The following is a 19,493-nucleotide window of genomic DNA, read 5'->3' as shown; positions in this document are numbered from 1 at the left end:
CTCGCTCTCAGGGTCTCTGGGGGCGCGGGGTTGCGCAGGGAGGAGGGGGCCCAGCTGTGCTGTTAGGAACTTGAGGCCGTGGCAGCCTCATGTCGCACCCTCGCTGAAAAAAAAAGCGATTTTCAGTTAAAGGAACTGGTGTGCTTGCGTTGGCAAGGGCGAAGGGCTGAGGGCAGACGTGAGGCCGAGGTGATAGGAGAGCAGGAGCCCACTGAGCAGGGAGGAGTCGTGTAGGCCTGCGAGGGAGGTGTGCCCATTTAACCTGCTCCACGGGCCCCTGGAGTAGCACCGCAACTTCTAGCTCCAGACAGCTTGCAGCGTTGTAGAATCTGTTGTCATGGATGGAGACACACAGTCTGAGAAAGGTAAGGTGAGGTGGTTTATAACAAAAAAGCAACCACCCCTCCAAAACCAAAACAACAACAAACCCCCCCCCACAATTCAAAATCTTAAATCACATTCGATAATAATGGTTTTGGCTTTTCTTTTTTTCTTTTTTTCCCCTTTTTCTTTCCCCTAAAGTTGAAGATGTTGTGGGCTGCCATGTGGAAGATGCTGTAACCTTCTGGGCACAGGTGAATTCAGAGAAATACTTGGATTTCCATTGAGATGTTCAATCTTACCTCCTGTCCTGAGACAAGTTTATGTACAAGTGAGATTAAGTGATAGCATTTGATGTTAAAAAAACAGTTGATGTGTATTTCAGAGTCACAAGGATTGTTCCCTTTTAAACTGAAATGAGTTACTCCTTTATGAAATGTGAATTGGTTATCCATACTTTGGAATTATAGGTATAGCTGGATTTTATTGACTCTTCAGTAGGCTTAAGTAAGTAAATAAATTGAGGGTTAAAATATTTTCTGTTGACTGGAGGCTGCTGCAGGAGGCAGTTGGAGCCCTGCAGTGGGTGAATCCTCTCATAACATTTGGGGCAGTTTCAATGAAGATGGTTCAAGGAAGCAGGATCCTTTCAAGTGTTGTGTGGATGGGCTGATGGGTGTTGGACAGAATCAGTGATAAAAAGTAAAAACCCTGTGAATCGTTGCCATTAATGTGGATGGTGCAGCAAGAAGAGAGGAAAACCCAGAGAGAGAACCAAAGATTGCCTTTTCCATGCTCCATAGTCAAGCTCTCTGTAGCTTTGAGCCAGTTAGAGGAGGTAATGCTGCTTATGTGTCCCTGATAGGAATTTGGGGAAGGGGAGCAAACTTTACTTTCAGTTTATAGAATTCACTCACTCCTAATAAAGTTTTTTTTAGATATAGTGCTCATAGATAGTTCTTTATGTTCTTATTCTGGTGTTTTGAGACTTAGTCCCAGGGTTTAATGTTGAAAGGTACAAAAGTTAGGTGAATACTTCTAAGGTTGTTTAGTTGCATTAGTGTTTCCTTTCCTATTCTGAGGTCTGGATCCTTTCCTTTAAGCTGAGACTAGACTGTTGTCTAATAAATGCCATGCTACTGCAACTGAACCAGTTTCATGGTGGTTCAAATACCAAATTGTGACTGGAAAGACTCCCACTTTTCTCAGCCAAAGCAAAGTCCAAGTCTTGCATGTGAAGAGAATTAGAGGTATGGTAAAATTGGTGTCTCCTTGTATTAAGGAAAGAAAAAGAAAACCAAATGTGTACAAGAATTTGCAGGGAAGGATTGATAAGTTAACATCTGCTTACAGAAGGTGGTAATACAGCTGTTAGGAAGGTTAGATTTGTGTCAGTTTTTGAAAGAAAATGAGAGTAGGCTCAAAATGCAACTAGAATAATAAAGATTGAGAGCTTAAGGTGGGGCATTACTTGTCTCAGCAGTGCAACTGTTTTGATCTAATTTTTTTGGTTGTTATCAGCCATCAAGCACCTACTAAAAGTGACGGTTAATAACTTGTACCTTCTTTCCATACTTCTCAGAGTGTCAGTAAATACAATGACATATGGAAAATAAGTTATGCACTGGCAAAAGCTTGTCCTCAGGCCAATGCAATTTTGGACAAACCTGATTTGAGTAAGGTAAGTAGGTTGTGTTTGTGTGGATGTTTTTCATCTGTGTATAAAAGCTTTAATTTTTCTAAGATCTTTTCTTGCACTTTGATTCTGCTGTCCGCTGTATTCGCTTAAGAGCTGCTGGCTTTCCTAAAGGAGATGCCTGTTTGACTTATGTTCTGGGTTATCCTTAAGAAGGGTGCAATGCTTTTTCAGAGAAGAGATTCTTTGCTCCGTCTGAAGAAGTGCAGAGAATCTTAGAAAAGCCTGTAATGTTAAATGCACTGGACAAAGTGCCCTTAGGAAGAGAACAAGGATGTAGTTAATAGCAGCTCTGTGACAAGCATGCAAAGAATGATAGAATAGAATAGAATAAACCAGGTTGGAAGAGACCTTCAAGATCATCACGTCCAACCTATCATCCAACACCACCTAATCAACTAAATCATGCAACCAAGCACCCTGTCAAGTCTCCTCCTGAACACCTCCAGCGATGGCGACTCCACCACCTCCCCGGGCAGCCCATTCCAATGGGCAATCACTCTCTCTGTGTAAAACTTCCTCCTGACCTCCACCCTGAGACTGTGTCCTCTTGTTCTGGTGCTGGCTGCCTGGAAGAAGAGACCAATCTCTGCCTGTCTACAACCCCCCTTCAGGTAGTTGTAGAGAGCAATAAGGTCACCCCTGAGTCTCCTCCTCTCCAGGCTAAGCAGCCCCAGCTCCCTCAGCCTCTCTTCATAGGGCTTGTGTTCCAAACCCCTCACCAACTTTGTTGCCCTTCTCTGGACACGCTCCAGCAAGTCAACCTCCTTAAACTGAGGGGCCCAGAACTGGACACAGTACTCGAGGTGTGGCCTAAGCAGTGCAGTGTACAGGGGCAGAATGACCTCCCTGCTCCTGCTGGCCACACTGTTCCTGATGCAGGCCAGGATGCCATTGGCCCAATGATGGCAACTGTGGTTTTTTGAATGTGTGGACTGATGGCTTACTGCAAAGTAAGCTTTAAATAAAGTTGCCTGAGCTGTTGGTGTGTGTATGTAAATTACCTTCTACATTCCTCTTGAAAAGGAAGAGGGTGCACCACCAGGAACATAGCACTCTGCTGTGTGAGGTGTTGGTGTTTTTACAGTAGGAAAACTTGAGCTCTTGTTTTTGGGGTAGAGGATTATGGTTTTGAAGCATTAATGTATATTGTGTTGAGAAATAGGACATCAAATGCATTACTTTGTTCTCATGCTGCTGTTGGGATAATTATAGAATGTGAAAAGATTTGTAATGTATTACAAATACCATTTTGGGCTATGCTTACATTTTCCAGAATGATGTTGATGCTTTTTTTTCCCTCCTTTATCTCCAGATTTATGGTGGCTGTTTTTCTGAAGATAGGTGTTGGTACAGATGTGTGGTCCAGCAAGTGATCAACAATGAAAAGGCAGGAACTTCTTTTCTCGAGTCTTTAACTGTATATCAGTTTTGCATGCAGGATGATAGGAATCAATGCAACACCTTCTTGAAACTTGCAATATGAATGCACTTACACACTGAATATGTGTGTGGGGCAGAAACCCAGGTGACCTGTGATTCTGAAAAATGCTGATGAAGAGGCTGGCAAAACATGAAATGCTTGTGAATTGCTGTTTGTGTCTGTTGATAAAGAGATTCACAAGTGGCAGTTAATGTTATTAAGCAGTGTAATTGAATTTGAACTCTTCTGAGTGATGAAAATGGCAGCCTTTCTGTGACCTGATGCAAATGGCCTGAAAAGCTTGTTAATCAATATTGGGTGACTGATAGGGAAGGCTAGTAGTTCCTATTTAAAATGCTAATTTCTGGACAAGATGGTTGTCATGGAAACATTAGATTACGTATCTGTCCATTGAAGAAAGGCTTCTCTATTGCTTCATAACTGTAGCCCTTAGAGGCAAAACCAAACAAAAAACCACAAACAAAATGACAAAGCCCCCAAACAACCCAACAGCAAGAAAAAAAACCCCAATCAATTAAAAGACCCTCAAAATACCAAATACAACAGCCTCCAGCAAAGATCAGTTTTGTTACTTAAAGTTTTGTTGCTAAGCTGTTAGACAGGTGGCAACATAAAATGATTTCTCAACCTGCAAACATTCTTCAGAGGAACAGTTGATGTAGAGGATTCTGATCTCTGTGACATGCAGGTGTGCTAAAATACTTCTGTTCTAATTGTTGTCAGGGCATATTTCTATAGGTGAAATGTGTAACCTCCACTGATCTGTGTTGTATGTTGTTCCAGTTTCAAGTCTTTTACATTGACTATGGAAACTCTGAGGTTCTGAATAGATCACACATAGTTGAAATTCCACCAAACTTGCAATGTCCAGGTGTTGCCAAGAAGTACAGACTCTGGGGACTGCAGATACCAAGTAATCAGAACTTAAACATGTTTGACCAGGTGAGTAACCAGATTTTGAAGCATTTTGGTGATGGAATCTGTAGCAGCTGCTGCAAGATACCAGCGCAGTGTCACCAAGAGGAGTCTTGTGAATGCTGGATGCTTAGGGAGGCTGACCGTGCTGGTGAAGAATCTCACCTGTAGCCCTGAACATACTGCAGAAACTAAAATGATTATTTTTCAAAAGCAGTTCAGGTTGTGCAGGCTGATGAGTTTTAGAGCACACTTTTACCATCTTCAGAGCTTCAGGTCTATTTATGGCTGACCTGACTTCTTTCTGACCCAGAAAAGACCAAGTAGCTCTGTTTCACCATGAGAAGGAAAATACCTCCCTTGGTCATAGAGGCTGCAGTAAATTCACTTGCATTTCTAAGCTGCTTGAATGCTGTGTGCCTGTGTATTCTACAAACTTATGGCTGGGAGAGAAAACAGCAGGTGAATGTCAGTGGTAATAGGAACTCTGTTGTCCCTGGCCAACAATGAATATGAAAGGCTTGGGGGCTGATGTCAGCAGGATGAGTAAAAGCTGAGTGGCACTTGGTGACCCTTGATTGTTTCATCAGTGGCAGTCTCCCTTTCTGGGGCACCTCTTACAATCTTGACAGCGTGCTTCTTCAAGGCTTGTCAGTGGTACTGCCTGTGCTTCACTGTGCAGCACCAGTGTGTGGGGAGCAGCAATTATGGAGGAGGAAGCAGGAAATGGCTGTCCTGCTTGCCTTGTCATATCCCTCTCATTTAGAGGAGATCCTGAGACCCCTTTTTTAATAGTCTGTTCCTGTGATTCTGTTGACATTGCTTAATGTGATTACTTGAGAACAGAGGTTTTCATCTGTCATAATTCCCTGGGGTTTTGATTGTATGGTGTTGTGTGGGTTGTTTTTAAACCTTGTCCCTGAGTGTTACATCTACATGTTTCTTGAATACCTCCAGGGATGGTGATTCTACTGCCTCCCTGGGCAACCTATTCCAATGCCTGATGACACTTACAGTAATGTGTATTTCCACATTCCCCCCCCCCCCAGTATTCACTCTGGGCTTCCCCGGCCCAATTTCAGGCCATTTCCTCATTCTATCACTTGATGCTAGGGAGAAGATATCAACACTCACCTCTCTACAGCCTTCTTTCAGGTAGTTGTAGAGAGCAATGAGGTGTCTCAGCCTCATCCAGAGTAAACAATGCCAATTCCCTCAGGTGTTCCTCATGAGACTTGTGCTCTAGACCCTTCACTGGCTGTTACTCTTACTCTGGCACCTGGATATCCTTCTTGTAGTGAGGGGCCTGAAACTGAACCTAGTATTGGAGGTGTAGCCTCACCAGTGCTGAGTACAGGGACACATGTTAAAAGTATTTCAGCTAAAAGTATTTGAAGTGTCCAGTACAGGACTTCATTGTATTTTTGTGTTACAGGGGAAAAAGTTCTTGAACAGCCTAGTTTATGAAAAAGTAATTAAAATACATTACAAAGCCAAACATGAAGATGGTACCATTATTGCCCAGGCAAAATGTGAAAAAACAGATATTGGAGAAGAAGTGGCCAGGGCAGGGCTTGCTGAAAAATGGTCATCTCCAGGAAACACTAAAGATGTGGAAGAGAGAAGAGGAAATGTCACACACAATCCTCATCAGAAGCCAAAAGCCTCAGGTCTGCCGTGGTTTAACAGGCCTCATGGTGGACTATACAACATGCCAAGAGGGCAACTTTACCAAGTAACTGTTGCCACAAGGAAACAGAATGATACTGGAAACCGTATGTCTGCCCCAAAGTAAGGCTGTGGGATGTCATAGAAACTGTGGTGTGGGTAATCTGATTTGCTTAGCTGCTGGGATGTGGCTGTGTGAGAAGATGGAAGAGGAATTGAGTACCTAAAAAGCAAAGTTTAGTTCTGTCTTGCCAACATCAAGTGATGCTTTACTTAATGAAAGGGAAGCCTTTGTGAGTCTGTGTTGGGTGGTGGTGGTAATTCAGGCAGGAAGCTGTAGAAAAGCATTGATTAGTGTTACTGCTGATTGGATACCTTGTTCTTCCTTCTTTCATTTTGACAGACTGTTCTTATATGTCTTAAGGGAAGGATAGCAGCTAGCAAGCAGAGGAGACAATACTGGAAAGCTTAAGTTAAAATCAGGTGGCTCAGTTGGTAGTGCAATCAGACCCTTAATGGGAAGGTCATGAGTTCAAAGCCTGCAGTGGGCAGTAGTGTCCTCCTTACTCTAGTCATGAGGTCTGTGGTGACAGATTGGACTTGATGGTCTTTGAGGTCCCTTCCAACCTTAGGAATACTGAGTTTCCTGTGGTACTGCACCTGTTTGTGTTACAGCAGCTGCAGTCATTCCATTCCCATCTCTGCACTGAAGTATTTACCTTTGCTCGATGATCTTTGAGGTCTCTTCCAACCTTAGTGATACTGAATAAGCATCAGACCTTAAGTGGATATTGTGGTGATGGGTAGTGTATTGATATTCTTTTTAGCAACTGAGCCATTTCCATTGGCTTGTTCTTGAGATTTTTTGGTAGCTAGGTCCTGTTTATTTACCTCTGCTAAAAACTCCCTGGATGCAAAGGTGGAACGCAAAAGTGCGCTTACCTAGCAGGGGAAACATTTGGATGATGTAGTTGTGTAGGGATGTATCAGAGTGTGCCTGTAAGAAATAAAGCCAGCAATCACAGTTTGAAGTAAGCTTTCAGGGAAAACGGTGTCTCTGCAACTTGTAATTACATTGACAAGAGGTGGTGGTAACTTGGCAGTTACAGTTGTTATCAGAAATCTTTTTAAAGAGATTTGTCCTGCAGTTGCTAGGACTGCCATGGCAACAGGCTGCTGAGGAAAATGTTTGTGGGTGGGGAAAGACAGTGCTTGGCACTTGGAAAGTTGAGGTGGCATAAAAAGTAGTATTCTCCAAAAAAAACTTGCTTAACATTTTAAAGTTTGCTGGTTTTCCCATCGTTTCAGCACCTCAGACTTCTCAGTGAATCACCTGAGGGCATGCCCTTCCACATACCAGCATGGTAGCCAAATCTGCTTTAAAATTGCATCCTTTAAGCAAGTATCATAGTATCATAGAATCATTCAGGGTTGGAAGGGACCACAAGGATCATCTAGTTCCACCCCCCCTGCCATGGGCAGGGACACCCCCCACTAGATCAGGCTGGCAGAGCCTCATCCAGCCTGGTCTTAAACACCTCCAAGGACGGCGCCCAAACCACCTCCCTGGACAACACATTCCAGGGTTTCACCACTCTCATGGGGAAGAACCTCCTCCTCACCTCCAGCCTGAATCTCCCCACCTCCAGCTTCATTCCATTCCCCCTAGTCCTATCACTACCTGAGATCCTGAGAAGTCCTTCCCCAGCCTTCCTGTAGGCCCCCTTCAGATACTGGAAGGTCACAATTAGGTCACCTTGGAGCCTTCTCTTCTGCAGACTGAACAAGTACATGCTGTTAACAAATCTAATATTAATATGGAGTGCTCATTAAAGCCTAAAATTATAGTAAAGTGCTTCATCCTGGATTATTCTGTTACTCTGCCTTATTTTCTGATTTACAGATAGGCTCCAAATCTGATTGTTAAACAATAGTTATTTTCCCCCCCCCACACTTTCTTCATGACACATGGGGTTGAGATAACTTCTGTGTACAAAGCTATTTTGACTGCCTGAGGAGACAGCAGCCAGTGCATTTTGAATTTTAATTTCTATATGTTCTGGTATCCTTTAACTTTTTTTGCACATTGCAGGCATTTCTGGGGTGGTACATCTGTGCAGGAAATCGAGAAAGAAGTTAGAATGCAAACAAAGCTGTGCACATGAGGTTGAAGTTGAGGTGGGGTCTAGTGGAGCTTGGGTGCTGTACAGTATTCAGAGGCAGATAGCTTCATATGGCTCTTCTTAGTTACCAAAATGAATTTTAGGGAAAGATCCAAACCTTGAAGTACTTTGGCTTATTTAGTCGTGAAAAGATTTGGTTTACAATGGTCTTCCCTGGGTTCACAGTGGATTATCATAAGATGTGTTTTGGATGAGGAAGACTTTGAGTTAGTGACTGTGAAAACAGAGTGTTGTCTTCAGGTAATGTGGTGTTTCTCATTGAAGCTGTGGATTAGTCTTTGTGAAGCAGTGTGCAAAGGGATACCCATTCTGAAGTGTGATTGTGTATGTGCTCCTGTAGTCTTTCCAAGGTGGTGTTCTTTAGTTGTTCACTGATACTACAGTAGCATGAAAGAACTCACATAATATTTTGGTGGTGTTTGTTTTTAACTAACTTCTCTTAATTACTTTTTTAAAGAGAAGAATTACAAGCTTCTGCCTCAGTGCCAGGCATTAGCTCTGCACAAATGAGGCCAGATTGGAAACTGAAGGAAGAGATGGAAGTTCTCAGAAGGGAGAATGCTAAGTATTTAGAGAGGCAGTGGGAGCTAGAGCTGCAGAATGAGCAACTGAAACTCGAACTTCAGGTATGTGGAAGTGTGAAGAGGATGCTTCTCTCCTTGTGTTTCTGACGGTGCTTTTGTCTTATGGTTTCATCATAGTGCAGTTCATTAGTGCACTGTAGTTTGGGATAAAGAAGGATTAAGCTGGCTGAGTGAAGGTATGTCTTGCTGTGGTGCAGGGGGCTGCTGTCAGTGCTTTGTGGTTAAAGACATACTTTGTGTATAGGGAAATAATCTTTGGCCCCCACCCCCCACTTAAGAGGGAAAAAGAGCTAGTGTTGGGCTGAAAATTCCTAAGCTTCACCAAATCATAGCATAGAACTGGTAAATAATGGTTATTAATAGAAATTACTGGTTTTGTAATTGCTGCTTAATAGAAAAGGTGACTGTTTCTTTCCAAGGGAATTTCCTAGCACTGTCTGAGAAGCACACTACATAGTAATAGTGATAGGCTTAAAAATATTGTGAATGGTTTTAGGTGTTATCCACAGCAGCAATAGGAAGGTACTATGTGAAAGGTTGTTATATTTGCATGAGTTCAGAAAAATGTTGTGCAAACTTACTTCTACAGACATGAAAGGAAAACCTGCCATTGTGTATATCCCTTTGATGCTCCCAGTCCTGAGCTTGCAGGCAGATGTTTCTTTAGAATAGAATAAACCAGGTTGGAAGAGACCTTCAAGATAATCGTGTCCAACCCATCAACCAATCCAACCCATCCAAACAACTAAACCCTGGCACCAAGCACCCCATCAAGTCTCCTCCTGAACACCTCCAATGATGGTGACTCCACCACCTCCCTGGGCAGCCCATTCCAATGAGCAATCACTCTCTCTGTGTAGAACTTCTTCCTCATGTCCAGCCTAAACGTCCCCTGGAGCAGCCTGAGACTGTGTCCTTTTGTTCTGGTGCTGGCTGCCTGGGAGAGGAGACCAACATCCACCTGTCTACAACCTCCCTTCAGATAGTTGTAGAGAGCAACAAGGTCACCCCTGAGTCACCTCTTCTCTAGGCTAAGCAACCCCAGTTCCCTCAGCCTCTCCTCATAGGGCTTGTGTTCCAAACCCCTCACCAACTTCGTTGCCCTTCTCTGGACACGCTCCAGAAGTCAACCTCCTTCCTAAACTGAGGGGCCCAGAACTGGACACATTACTCAAGATTTAGCAATCAAACTGCTTCTAACTTGCCTTTGCTGCTCAGTTACCTCTACCTAGAACACCTCTATTTCTACAGAGGGTAACCTGTCATTGCACAGATTCTCCATCCAGTGAAGATAGGATGTTTGTGCACTTTTATGCAAACTAAATTAAGAAGCAGCAGAATACATCTGCAGCTAAGAAAACAACACTCAAATGCAAGGAATTATTAGAAACATGTTTTTATACATAGTCATCTGATTTGAGAAACAACAACCCTGTTTTCTACAAGTTCTGATTGGTATTTCATGTTGAACTGCAAGGACACTGCTTTAAAAGAAAAGGTTGTAGGTACTCTTTTCAATGAGAAAGTATTTACTCCCTGAAAACAGATAGGCAGTGGTCTGTCTTAGAAGGGTGATGTGTGATGGTGGGTTTTAGGGACACTTAGAAAATCAAACCTAGGAGTACTTAAATAGCTCATATTTGCATGTAAGTGTGTTGTATTTTTTTTTCCTTGTAAATGTAGCAAATCTGAAAGACTAACAATGTTTGAAGCTTGTCTTTCATTACCTGAGGTGGGGTTTATAAAGGCATCTCCGTGACATGAGAGTAACAGCTTTTAAATTTAGGTTGCCCTTTGAGGAGTGTAGCATGATTTGGTGTGTGGACCTTTTTTTTGGGTCAAGAATATTCCTTGTAGGAAGGTCAGGATGGTTGTGCATACGCCAGGAGTTCTTGTTTTGCAGCACCACTTTGAGGTGAAGTAGTGACGGGAGTAAGTTTTCTGAGGGTCTTGGACTTTGTTTCCCTGAGCTGATGGGTAGGAATTTTTCAGCAAGGGAAGAATAAATCCTGTTTGTAGATATGCTAGCAAATGGGGAATAATTGTAAAATGCACTTGAGCACATCACAGTCTCAGGCTGCGCCAGGGAGGTTCAGGCTGGAGGTCAGGAGGAAGTTTTACTCAGAGAGAGTGATTGCCTATTGGAATGGGCTGCCCAGGGAGGTGGTGGAGTCCTAGCAAGCAATCATTTCTACAAATTGAGTAGAGTTGAAAGAGTTGTTTGTGTCCCCTCTGCTGCCTGGGGAGGTGGTGGAATCGCCATCACTGGAGGTGTTCAGGAGGAGACTTGACAGGGTGCTTGGTTGCATGGTTAGTTGATTAGGTGGTGTTGGATGATAGGTTGGACACGATGATCTTGAAGGTCTCTTCCAACCTGGTTTATTCTATTCACTGCTGAAATGAAGAAAAATAACTATTAATCCTTAAAAAATGCTTAAAGAAAATTATCCCCATTGGTTTATATCTTTTGATTTATATCTTTCTGGGTATTTTGTTAGTGTTTTGAAGAGATCTGTGTGTACATGTGCCTGCACACGTGTGTGTGTGTCTAGCTTTCAAAAGTAAATTGTGGTCTGCATGTTAGTAATTTTGGCTGACTGCTGTGGCTGTTGATCTGTCTTTATCTGTCTTTGTTAAAACACTGCTCCAAAAATGATAAATAATTCAGAGAGAGAAGGAAGCATCCAGGAAAATCCTAAGTACTTCCATTGGTATGAAGATGAGAAATTTGACTGCTAAGGTGAAGGTATTGAAACAAGCTAGGTATGTATTTTTTTCTACAGTAGTACTACTACTTGCCATTTACCTGCTTATCTCTTGAAGTCATGCATGCCTTGTTTGTTTGGCTTTGTTTTTGGTGTTTTGTTAATGTTCTATGAGAATGCAGTGTTATGTATGGAGGAAAGGAGCTCACACTGGTGTTTGCATTGCCTGCTTTTCAGTGTTTGATCAGATTAAATCAGTTCACCTCTGCTCCTTTACCATAGCTGTTGCAAGAAAAACTTTGATTTTTTATCTTCCAGCAAGATGCTGATTAGTAAATGCAGCTAGTTTTTAAAAGTGGGTAGTCATAGTTCCTTGGGCATCTGCATTGCTGTGAGAGGTGTATCTCTTAGTGTAGACCAAATTAGCCTTCTAGTTTTAGGGTAATTCTAGGGACAAAACTGCAGTGGGAAGACGACTTGAAATGGAAATGACCATAAGCTGCTTTAAGAAAAGGAAATAAAATATTGCTGCATGTGTCTGTGGAAAATTAGCTAAAAACCCCAAACAACCAAGAGAGGAAGTAGGACCAAAGGGAAATTGAGAGCAGGAGAGAGTTGATCTAGTGTGGGGTGTCCCTGCCCATGGCGGGGGGGTTGGACCTAGATGATCCTTGTGGTCCCTTCCAACCCTGAATGATACTATGATACTAACCTTATCAATATTGAGATATAATGAATGTATTCTTGGTCTTTCCTCCTTCCTTCAAAAATGCTCACCAGCTGAATAAGATAAATAGCTGCTTCTACCTCTTAAAAGAAATTAAGTTATTAACATGGCAGGTGATACCTCAAAATTGGTGTGTCCAAGGTCAGAGTAGCATCAATGTTTAGTTTATTTTTTTAAACTGCTTGAGTTCTGGGAAAAAAACAAAACCTTGGTAACATGTGTTTTCCTCCTTACATGTTAGGCACACAAACAAAAAACACAGTCTTCAGGAGCAGCTCTCAGAAATTATAGAAGTGGTTACAGAAGGATGTCTTCCTGTTCCATCTTCCTTGGAAAAAATGGAAACAACCTGGACAGAGTACGAGTTGGCTCAAGAGAGGATCCAGTTATGCAGAAATGTGGTGGGTTGGAATTACTGTGGGGTTTTTTGTTTCCTCAGGAGCTATTTAACAGTTGCTGTCAGGGTGTTTTAGTCTTAAGTGTAGCTGGATAGCATGAGCGTGTCATGGAAGCATCTCTCCTTTGCTCGATAGCATTGGAGTGTTACTTTTTGTTTGTTAAACTGAGACTTTCTGACACCCTTGGGTTTTGTAAAGAGATACAAGGGAATGGGAAGATGTTAGCTGAAAAGGTTTTGTTCTGTATTAGAAACAGCTTCAGCTGTGCAGCTGTGGTGTCTGTCTTCAAAACCTTTTGTTAAAACAGCATGCCACGGCTTTGCTGTGCTTTGATTGTATGGGGAGGCACCGGGAGAGCGGTGCGAGTGTGGTTGTACGGCAAGATGGGCTTGTGTAGGGGAAAGCTGCCATCTAGTGCAGCTGCTCTGCAATCACAGATCCGAAGAAGCCTGCCTGGGTGCGTAGATGTGGCTGTGTTGGTAAGGATGGTTATGTGCTGTCTCTTGTACGTGGCGATGGATGAGCTTTGGGGAACAGGAAACTTCCCCAGCCTGTGGCAGTTGTTGTGGTAAGGCAGGGAGGGGGTGGTGTCTAGGAGAATAGCAGCAAATATGTTGCAATTAGTCCCGAGTATGGCCTCAAACATTTAAAACATGTTTGTTTAAGAAGTATTGCTGTGTTACACTGAATTTTACAGCTCATGAAGTGGACTAGAAAATAAGGAGCAGTGTGGAGAACCCCAGTAAGTTCTGGTACTTGTGCAGGGAAAAGTATTAACATACCTGTACCAGAGAACCACAGACTGCTGTGGGTTGGAAAGAACCCTTAAAAGGTCACCTTGTCCAACTATCCCTGCAGTGAGCAGGGATGCCCCCAGCTAGATCAGGTTGCTTAGAGTACAGCCTAACATTGAATGTTTCTAGGGATGGGGCATCTACCTCCTCTCTGGGTAACCTGTTCCACTGCTTCACCACCCTTGTTGAGAAGATGTCTTTCTTATCTTTAGACTTTAAGTCTAAATTTGCCCTCTTTTAGTTTAAAACCATTTCTTCCTGTTCTCTTTTGCTAAAAAGTCTGTCCCCATCTTTCATATAAGCGCCCTTTAAGTACCGACGGCTGCAGTAGAGTCTCCCTAGAGCCTTTTCTTCCCCAGGCTGAACAACCTCAACTCTCTCAACATTTCTTCTTAGGAGAGGTCCTTTAATTTCTGTGGCCCTCCTCTGGACCCACTCCCAGCAGGATCCCATCTGTCTTAGGCTGAGGACTCCAGAGTGAGACACAGTACTTGAGGTCAGGTCTCACCAGGGTAGAGGGGCTTAATCACCTCCCTTGACCTGCTGCCACATTTCTTAAGATGCGGCCCAGGGTACAGCTGGCTATCTGGACTGCAAGCACACATTGCTGGCTCATGTCCAGCTTTTCATCCATCACTCTACCCCAAGTCATTCTCCACAGGGTTGCTCTCAGTCCCTTCCTCCCCCAGCCTGTATTGATACCGGAGGTTACCCTGACCCAAATGCAGGACTTTGCATTTGGCCCTGCTGGACTTCATGAGGTTCCCACAGATCCACTTCTTACACTTGTCCAGGTCCCTCTGGCATGGCATACTTTTGATTGCTGTAGCTAGGAAAAAAAAAAGGTTTTTATATGCTAAAAACTAAATCAAAGGTTTAAATTTGATAACATTAAGCAAATTGTTAATAAGGAGATGACATTTTAGTGCTGCATCTTGTATAGGGGAGTAACATGTAGAAGGACAGCTGGGAAATGAGTTACCCAGGAACCAGAGCTGCTTAGGGATTCACATGGGCAAGCTTTCCTTGGGTGCCTCCCTGATCCCAGGTGAGGCCGTAGCAATTGCAGAGGTGGCCAAAAAGTACAGAAGTGCTTATTGAATCCTTTTTGTGGTGGTGGTTTGGTGTTTTTAAGTGCTGAAGCAATACATTGTGTTAACCTTCTATGGCAGAACTTTATCTGGTGACTTTTATTATCCAGTCCACTCATGTGTGGCTGAATTCAAAGATCTGCTTCATTGCTAATGTAAGTTTTAAAGCAGTGTATGCTGCAACTTGGGAGTTGTGTGTTCAGATGGAGGTTTTTTTTCCATCTTTCAAGTTCCAGCCATTTGGTTTCATTTTGCCTTTCTCTGTTACAGGCTTCTTCTCTGTCTTTTGTGAATACTTAAACTCCTGATTAAGTCAACTTCTAAGCTTTCACTGGATAAACTAAATTTAAAATCCCTGAGAACTTGTGTTTGTGTATGCATGTTTGTATTGCAGCTATATATTGATTGTTAGGAGGAAGTGCTCAGTTTGCTGTTCTTTGGCTCCATGTGAAACTGGTATTAGTGCCATGGCTAACTCTTCTGTTTTCTGTTTCTTCACTAATTGCCATCCACAGTGGACTTTCCAAGGTGTGTTTGTGTGTGTGTGTTTGTGTGTGTGTGTTTTTCAACAACGTTTTCTTCCCAGGACAGGGGAGGGATTAGTGCTTTTTATTACTTCCCACACTGTGTATGTAGCATTTGGGTCTGAGTTGCTGACTTGCTGTTCCTTCTGCATAGGATGAAAGAGATGAGCTGATTACCAAGAGAGATGAGGTGCAGCAGAACTTGTATTCAGCAGTGGAAGAATTAATCTTCGAAGTGGATCAGCTGCCCCTCTCTGAGCGCTCAAGAACGTTACAGGTAAGGAGGTTGCTTGTATCAGCTTTGATTCAGCTTTCAGCCCCTATTACAAGAGGGATATGGATGTGCTGGAGTGTGTCCAGAGAAGGGCCATGAGGATGATCAGAGGGCTGGAGCACCTCTCCTGTGAGGACAGACTGAAGGAGTTGGGGCTGTTCAGTCTGCAGAAGAGAAGGCTCCCAGGTGACCTAATTGTGGCCTTCCAGTATCTGAAGGGGACCTACAAGAAGGCTGGGGAGGGACTTCTCAGGATCTCAGGTAGTGATAGGAGTAGGGGGAATGGGATGAAGCTGGAGGTGGGGAGATTCAGGCTGGATGTGAGGAGGAAGTTCTTCCCCATGAGAGTGGTGAAGCCCTGGAATGGGTTGTCCAGGGAGGTGGTTGGGGTGCCATCCCTGGAGGTTTTTAAGCCCAGGCTGGACGAGGCTCTGGCCAGGCTGATCTAGTGTGGGGTGTCCCTGCCCATGGCAGGGGGGTTGGAACTAGATGATCTTTGTGGTCCCTTCCAACCCTGAATGATACTATGATACTACGATTATTTTTGTCTCAGTCTAAAGGCTATGCTGTGCTAATCCACTAGGTGGTAGGCGTTAGGCATCTTCTCCACAATTGTAGCTGTAGTGAAATGTTACAGTTGTTTGCAAATGTCTGAGTACTGAAATGCTGCTAGATGTGTTAAGTGAATGTTCTGTGTTAGTTTAATAGTGTTGATGAGCCATCATCTCTCGTATTAGGAGCTGGAAGATCAAAGCAGTTTTCCCAAGCAGGGAAACAGGAAAAAATGTTTTTACCAAGTATCACTGAGAAACTTGGTTGCAGTTAGAGCTGAAGAGCTCACAGTATCACAGTATATTAGAGGTTGGAAGGGACCTCAAGAGATTATTGGATCCAACCCCAAGTCATACTGTGCTGTCCTAGAGAAACAAGTAGTTACTTCTAGTGTCTTGCAGAACAGGAGCTTGGAAGCTAATGACTCTCTTACTGGAGCTGTGTACTGCAAATCTCTTTTGCATTGTGCATCTCTTCTGACTTAAGTTTTGTACCTTTCAGTGAGAGCTCTTGTTGGCCTACACTACAGAAAAATTCAAACAGCCCTAGCCACAACTGGTCTAGCTGGCTGGGACCAAAAAACCCCAAACCAAGAGTTGGTGAGATCCCTGCTTCCCAAATGACAATACTGCAGTGGTTAAGAGGAAAGCTGAGAGTGTGGGTATATTCAGATTCCCCTAAAGCAAGCTGGAATATGAGCTGAACAGTTGTCAGTCATTCCATGTTAGCTGTCTGTGAGCAAGCTGCCTCCTCTGCCCCATGGATAGTGTGCAGTAGCTTGTTCTGCTCCTTTTGATTTCTCACCTTTACAGGTAGCAACTGGAACAAATGCCTGTAGGCTATGGAGCTGCCTTCATATGTTGTTATCCTGCTGCAGCCTGCTTCTGTGTCCATGTGCTGGTGAAGCTGATAACGCTTTAGGGAATTGTGTTTATAGTATGAAAAACAAATGGGGATAAGTAGGATGTAACTTCCAGGATCCTTTCATTGAGGACAGCCTGATGGCATGACTAGTGCTGTTATTTTTATAAACAGGGTGTGACAATGGGTATGAAATTGCTGAGCACTTTTCTCAGTGCTATTACTGATGTCTGGCTGCTGTTAAATGGGATAATTCTTTTACTCTCTCCTTCAGACTGTTCCTTTTGAACCTGGCTTTTCCTTTGCCATGCCATCTGTCCAGGTGTGCACTTGCGTTTTAAAATCCAAATGTTCTTGTTTGATTCACTTGATACACAGGAACTGTCTCCTTCTCTGGAGATGATGGCTGGTCAAGGTTCTGAAGTAGGTGACTCTGAGGAGGCATTGCAGCAGTTCTTTGAGTGGAAGAGTGCCAAAGTGAATAAATTAATCCAGGTCAGAAATGATACGGACACAGCTCTGCAAATTTTTGCTGATTGCTTTGGTGGCATCTTAAAGGTAAGTTGAACAGTCAGTCTCTCAAGCTGGTGAAAAATAGAAAGTAGGACACTAACTAAGCTTGTGAGGAGCAACCTCCCATGGCAGGGCAATTGTCTTTGTGAGCAGAGGCATTGAATGACAGTGCCTGGATACAGAGGGAAAGGGAGTGTGTAGAAGACTGGCATGTTAATTTATTTCTAGTGTACCTTTGTGGTGAACCAGAGTTTATCTTCCTTCCAAAAGGACATCTTTTGTGTTAAGATCAGTGCTTTTATGCAAAGATTGTTTATCAATATGGTGGTAGGTACTTTATATAAACAAATAAATTACAAACCCCCACATAAATACTTTATAAACAAATCCTTCCATCTGTTCATTCTGTGACTGAAGTGCCATGATTGAGGTGCAGATTGCAAACCAAATGTATAATAGATTCCCTCCCCCACCCCATTGAACTGCTGAGCGTGCAGATGAATTGTCTACTTCTATTTGCCTGTCTTGCAGTATTTTCTGCAGTACTGTTCTGATGCAGTGTCTCTCACAATGAGTTGTAAGAGGTTTGGAGCATGGAAGTTGAGTGGGTGTTACTTTGCTTAAAAGGATATAGATGGTGAGTTACCATCTCCTGAGTTCTACTTGTAAACAAACCAAGCAACCCCAATAACAACAACAAAAAACCCAAACCAAACAAAACACAGAAAGTCACAAAGAGGGGAGGTAACTTTCTGGCTTTCCCATGTCTGTGCTTAATCTCTATGCTCTTCCTCAGTTTTGAATTTATAATCTTCCTGGGAAGACTGTAAGATGTTCTCCCTCCATTCCTGCAGGCCCAAATTGGACATAATCCACAGAGATCATGCTCTTTCATAGTGAATAGTTTTTCTGCCCCAGCATTTATTGTGGCCAGGTGGTGTTATGGATGAGTGTTCCTTGACCTGGTGATAAATGCTGTTCAGCAGCAGTGCAGACTTGTGCATGTCATGTGCAGTGTAATGTTAATGAATATAATTATTTGCAGATGCTTGTAGTCACCTCAGTCATTAGAGGGGTAAACAAACCTGTGGGGGCTTTCAGTGGTTGCTTCAGAGTGCAGTTCAGAGTGATTCAGCATGTGTGAAAGTGACTTAAGTTTGTTAGTGCTGAACTTCTGGTTAGGGATCAGTGCTGGGCCCTGTCCTCTTCAACATATTCATCGATGATCTGGATGAAGGGGTAGAGTCAGTCATCAGCAAGTTTGCAGATGACACAAAGTTAGGGGCAGATGTTAGTCAGAGGGTAGAAAGGCTCTGCAGAGGGACCTCGACCGACTGGACAGATGGGCAGAGTCCAATGGGATGGCATTCAACAAGTCCAAGTGCTGAGTGCTGCACTTCGGCTACGGCAATCCCATGCAGAGCTACAGGCTGGGGTCGGAGTGGCTGGAGAGCTCCCAAACAGAGAGGGACCTGGGGGTGCTGATCAACAGCCACCTGAATATGAGCCAACAGTGTGCCCAGGTGGCCAGGAGGGCCAATAGCATCCTGGCCTGCATTAGGAATAGTGTGGCCAGCAGGAGCAGGGAGGTCATAGTGCCCCTGTACTCTGCTTTGGTTAGGCTGCACCTTGAGTACTGTGTCCAGTTCTGGGCCCCTCAGTTTAAGAAGGACATCGAAACACTTGAACGTGTCCAGAGAAGAGCAACAAGGCTGGGGAGAGGCCTTGAACACAAGCCCTATGAGGAGAGGCTGAGGGAGCTGGGATTGTTTAGCCTGGAGAAGAGGAGGCTCAGGGGTGACCTCATTGCCCTCTACAACTACCTGAAAGGTGTTTGTAGCCAGGAAGGGGTTGGCCTCTTCTCCCAGGCAACCAGCACCAGAACAGGAGGACACAGTCTCAAGCTGCACCAGGGGAGGTTTAGACTCGAGGTGAGGAGGAAGTTCTTCACCGAGCGAGTAATTCGTCATTGGAACAGGTTGCCCAGGGAGGTGGTTGAGTCATCGACCCTGGAGGCGTTCAAGGGGAGATTGGACGTGGCACTTGGTGCCATGGTCTAGGCGTGGGGTTTGTGTTGATAGGTTGGACTCGATGATCCTCGAGGTCCTTTCCAACCTAAGCGATACTGTGATACCTGTTTGAAGTCTGAGCTCTTCTGCAAACAGTTCAGAGACATCAAAAGTACACACTTCTGCATGGGTTGGTAAACCATTGGTAGGTAGACCAAGGAAGAAATTTTCAAT

General features: G+C 43.7%; 1 protein-coding gene across 2 annotated transcripts in view; it reads left to right on the top strand.

Annotated features, from left to right (window-relative positions):
- The window catches only part of STK31 (serine/threonine kinase 31), a 38,793-nt gene continuing 19,300 nt past the window's right edge, over positions 1-19,493 (top strand). For both annotated transcript variants that reach the window (XM_068152541.1, XM_068152542.1), the window contains exons 1-11: positions 1-365; positions 523-575; positions 1,904-2,002; positions 3,333-3,407; positions 4,245-4,403; positions 5,812-6,167; positions 8,685-8,853; positions 11,480-11,574; positions 12,485-12,644; positions 15,205-15,327; positions 17,116-17,295. In XM_068152541.1, coding sequence (XP_068008642.1) covers positions 338-365; positions 523-575; positions 1,904-2,002; positions 3,333-3,407; positions 4,245-4,403; positions 5,812-6,167; positions 8,685-8,853; positions 11,480-11,574; positions 12,485-12,644; positions 15,205-15,327; positions 17,116-17,295 — 1,497 coding nt within the window. In that variant the 5' untranslated portion in view covers positions 1-337. The remainder of the gene's footprint in view (positions 366-522; positions 576-1,903; positions 2,003-3,332; positions 3,408-4,244; positions 4,404-5,811; positions 6,168-8,684; positions 8,854-11,479; positions 11,575-12,484; positions 12,645-15,204; positions 15,328-17,115; positions 17,296-19,493) is intronic.

This window comes from Melanerpes formicivorus, unplaced genomic scaffold, assembly GCF_026170545.1.
Source record: "Melanerpes formicivorus ecotype bairdi unplaced genomic scaffold, bMelFor1.0.p_v2 SCAF_23, whole genome shotgun sequence".
Lineage (NCBI taxonomy): Eukaryota > Metazoa > Chordata > Aves > Piciformes > Picidae > Melanerpes > Melanerpes formicivorus.
This window is presented reverse-complemented; position numbering and strand designations above follow the sequence as displayed.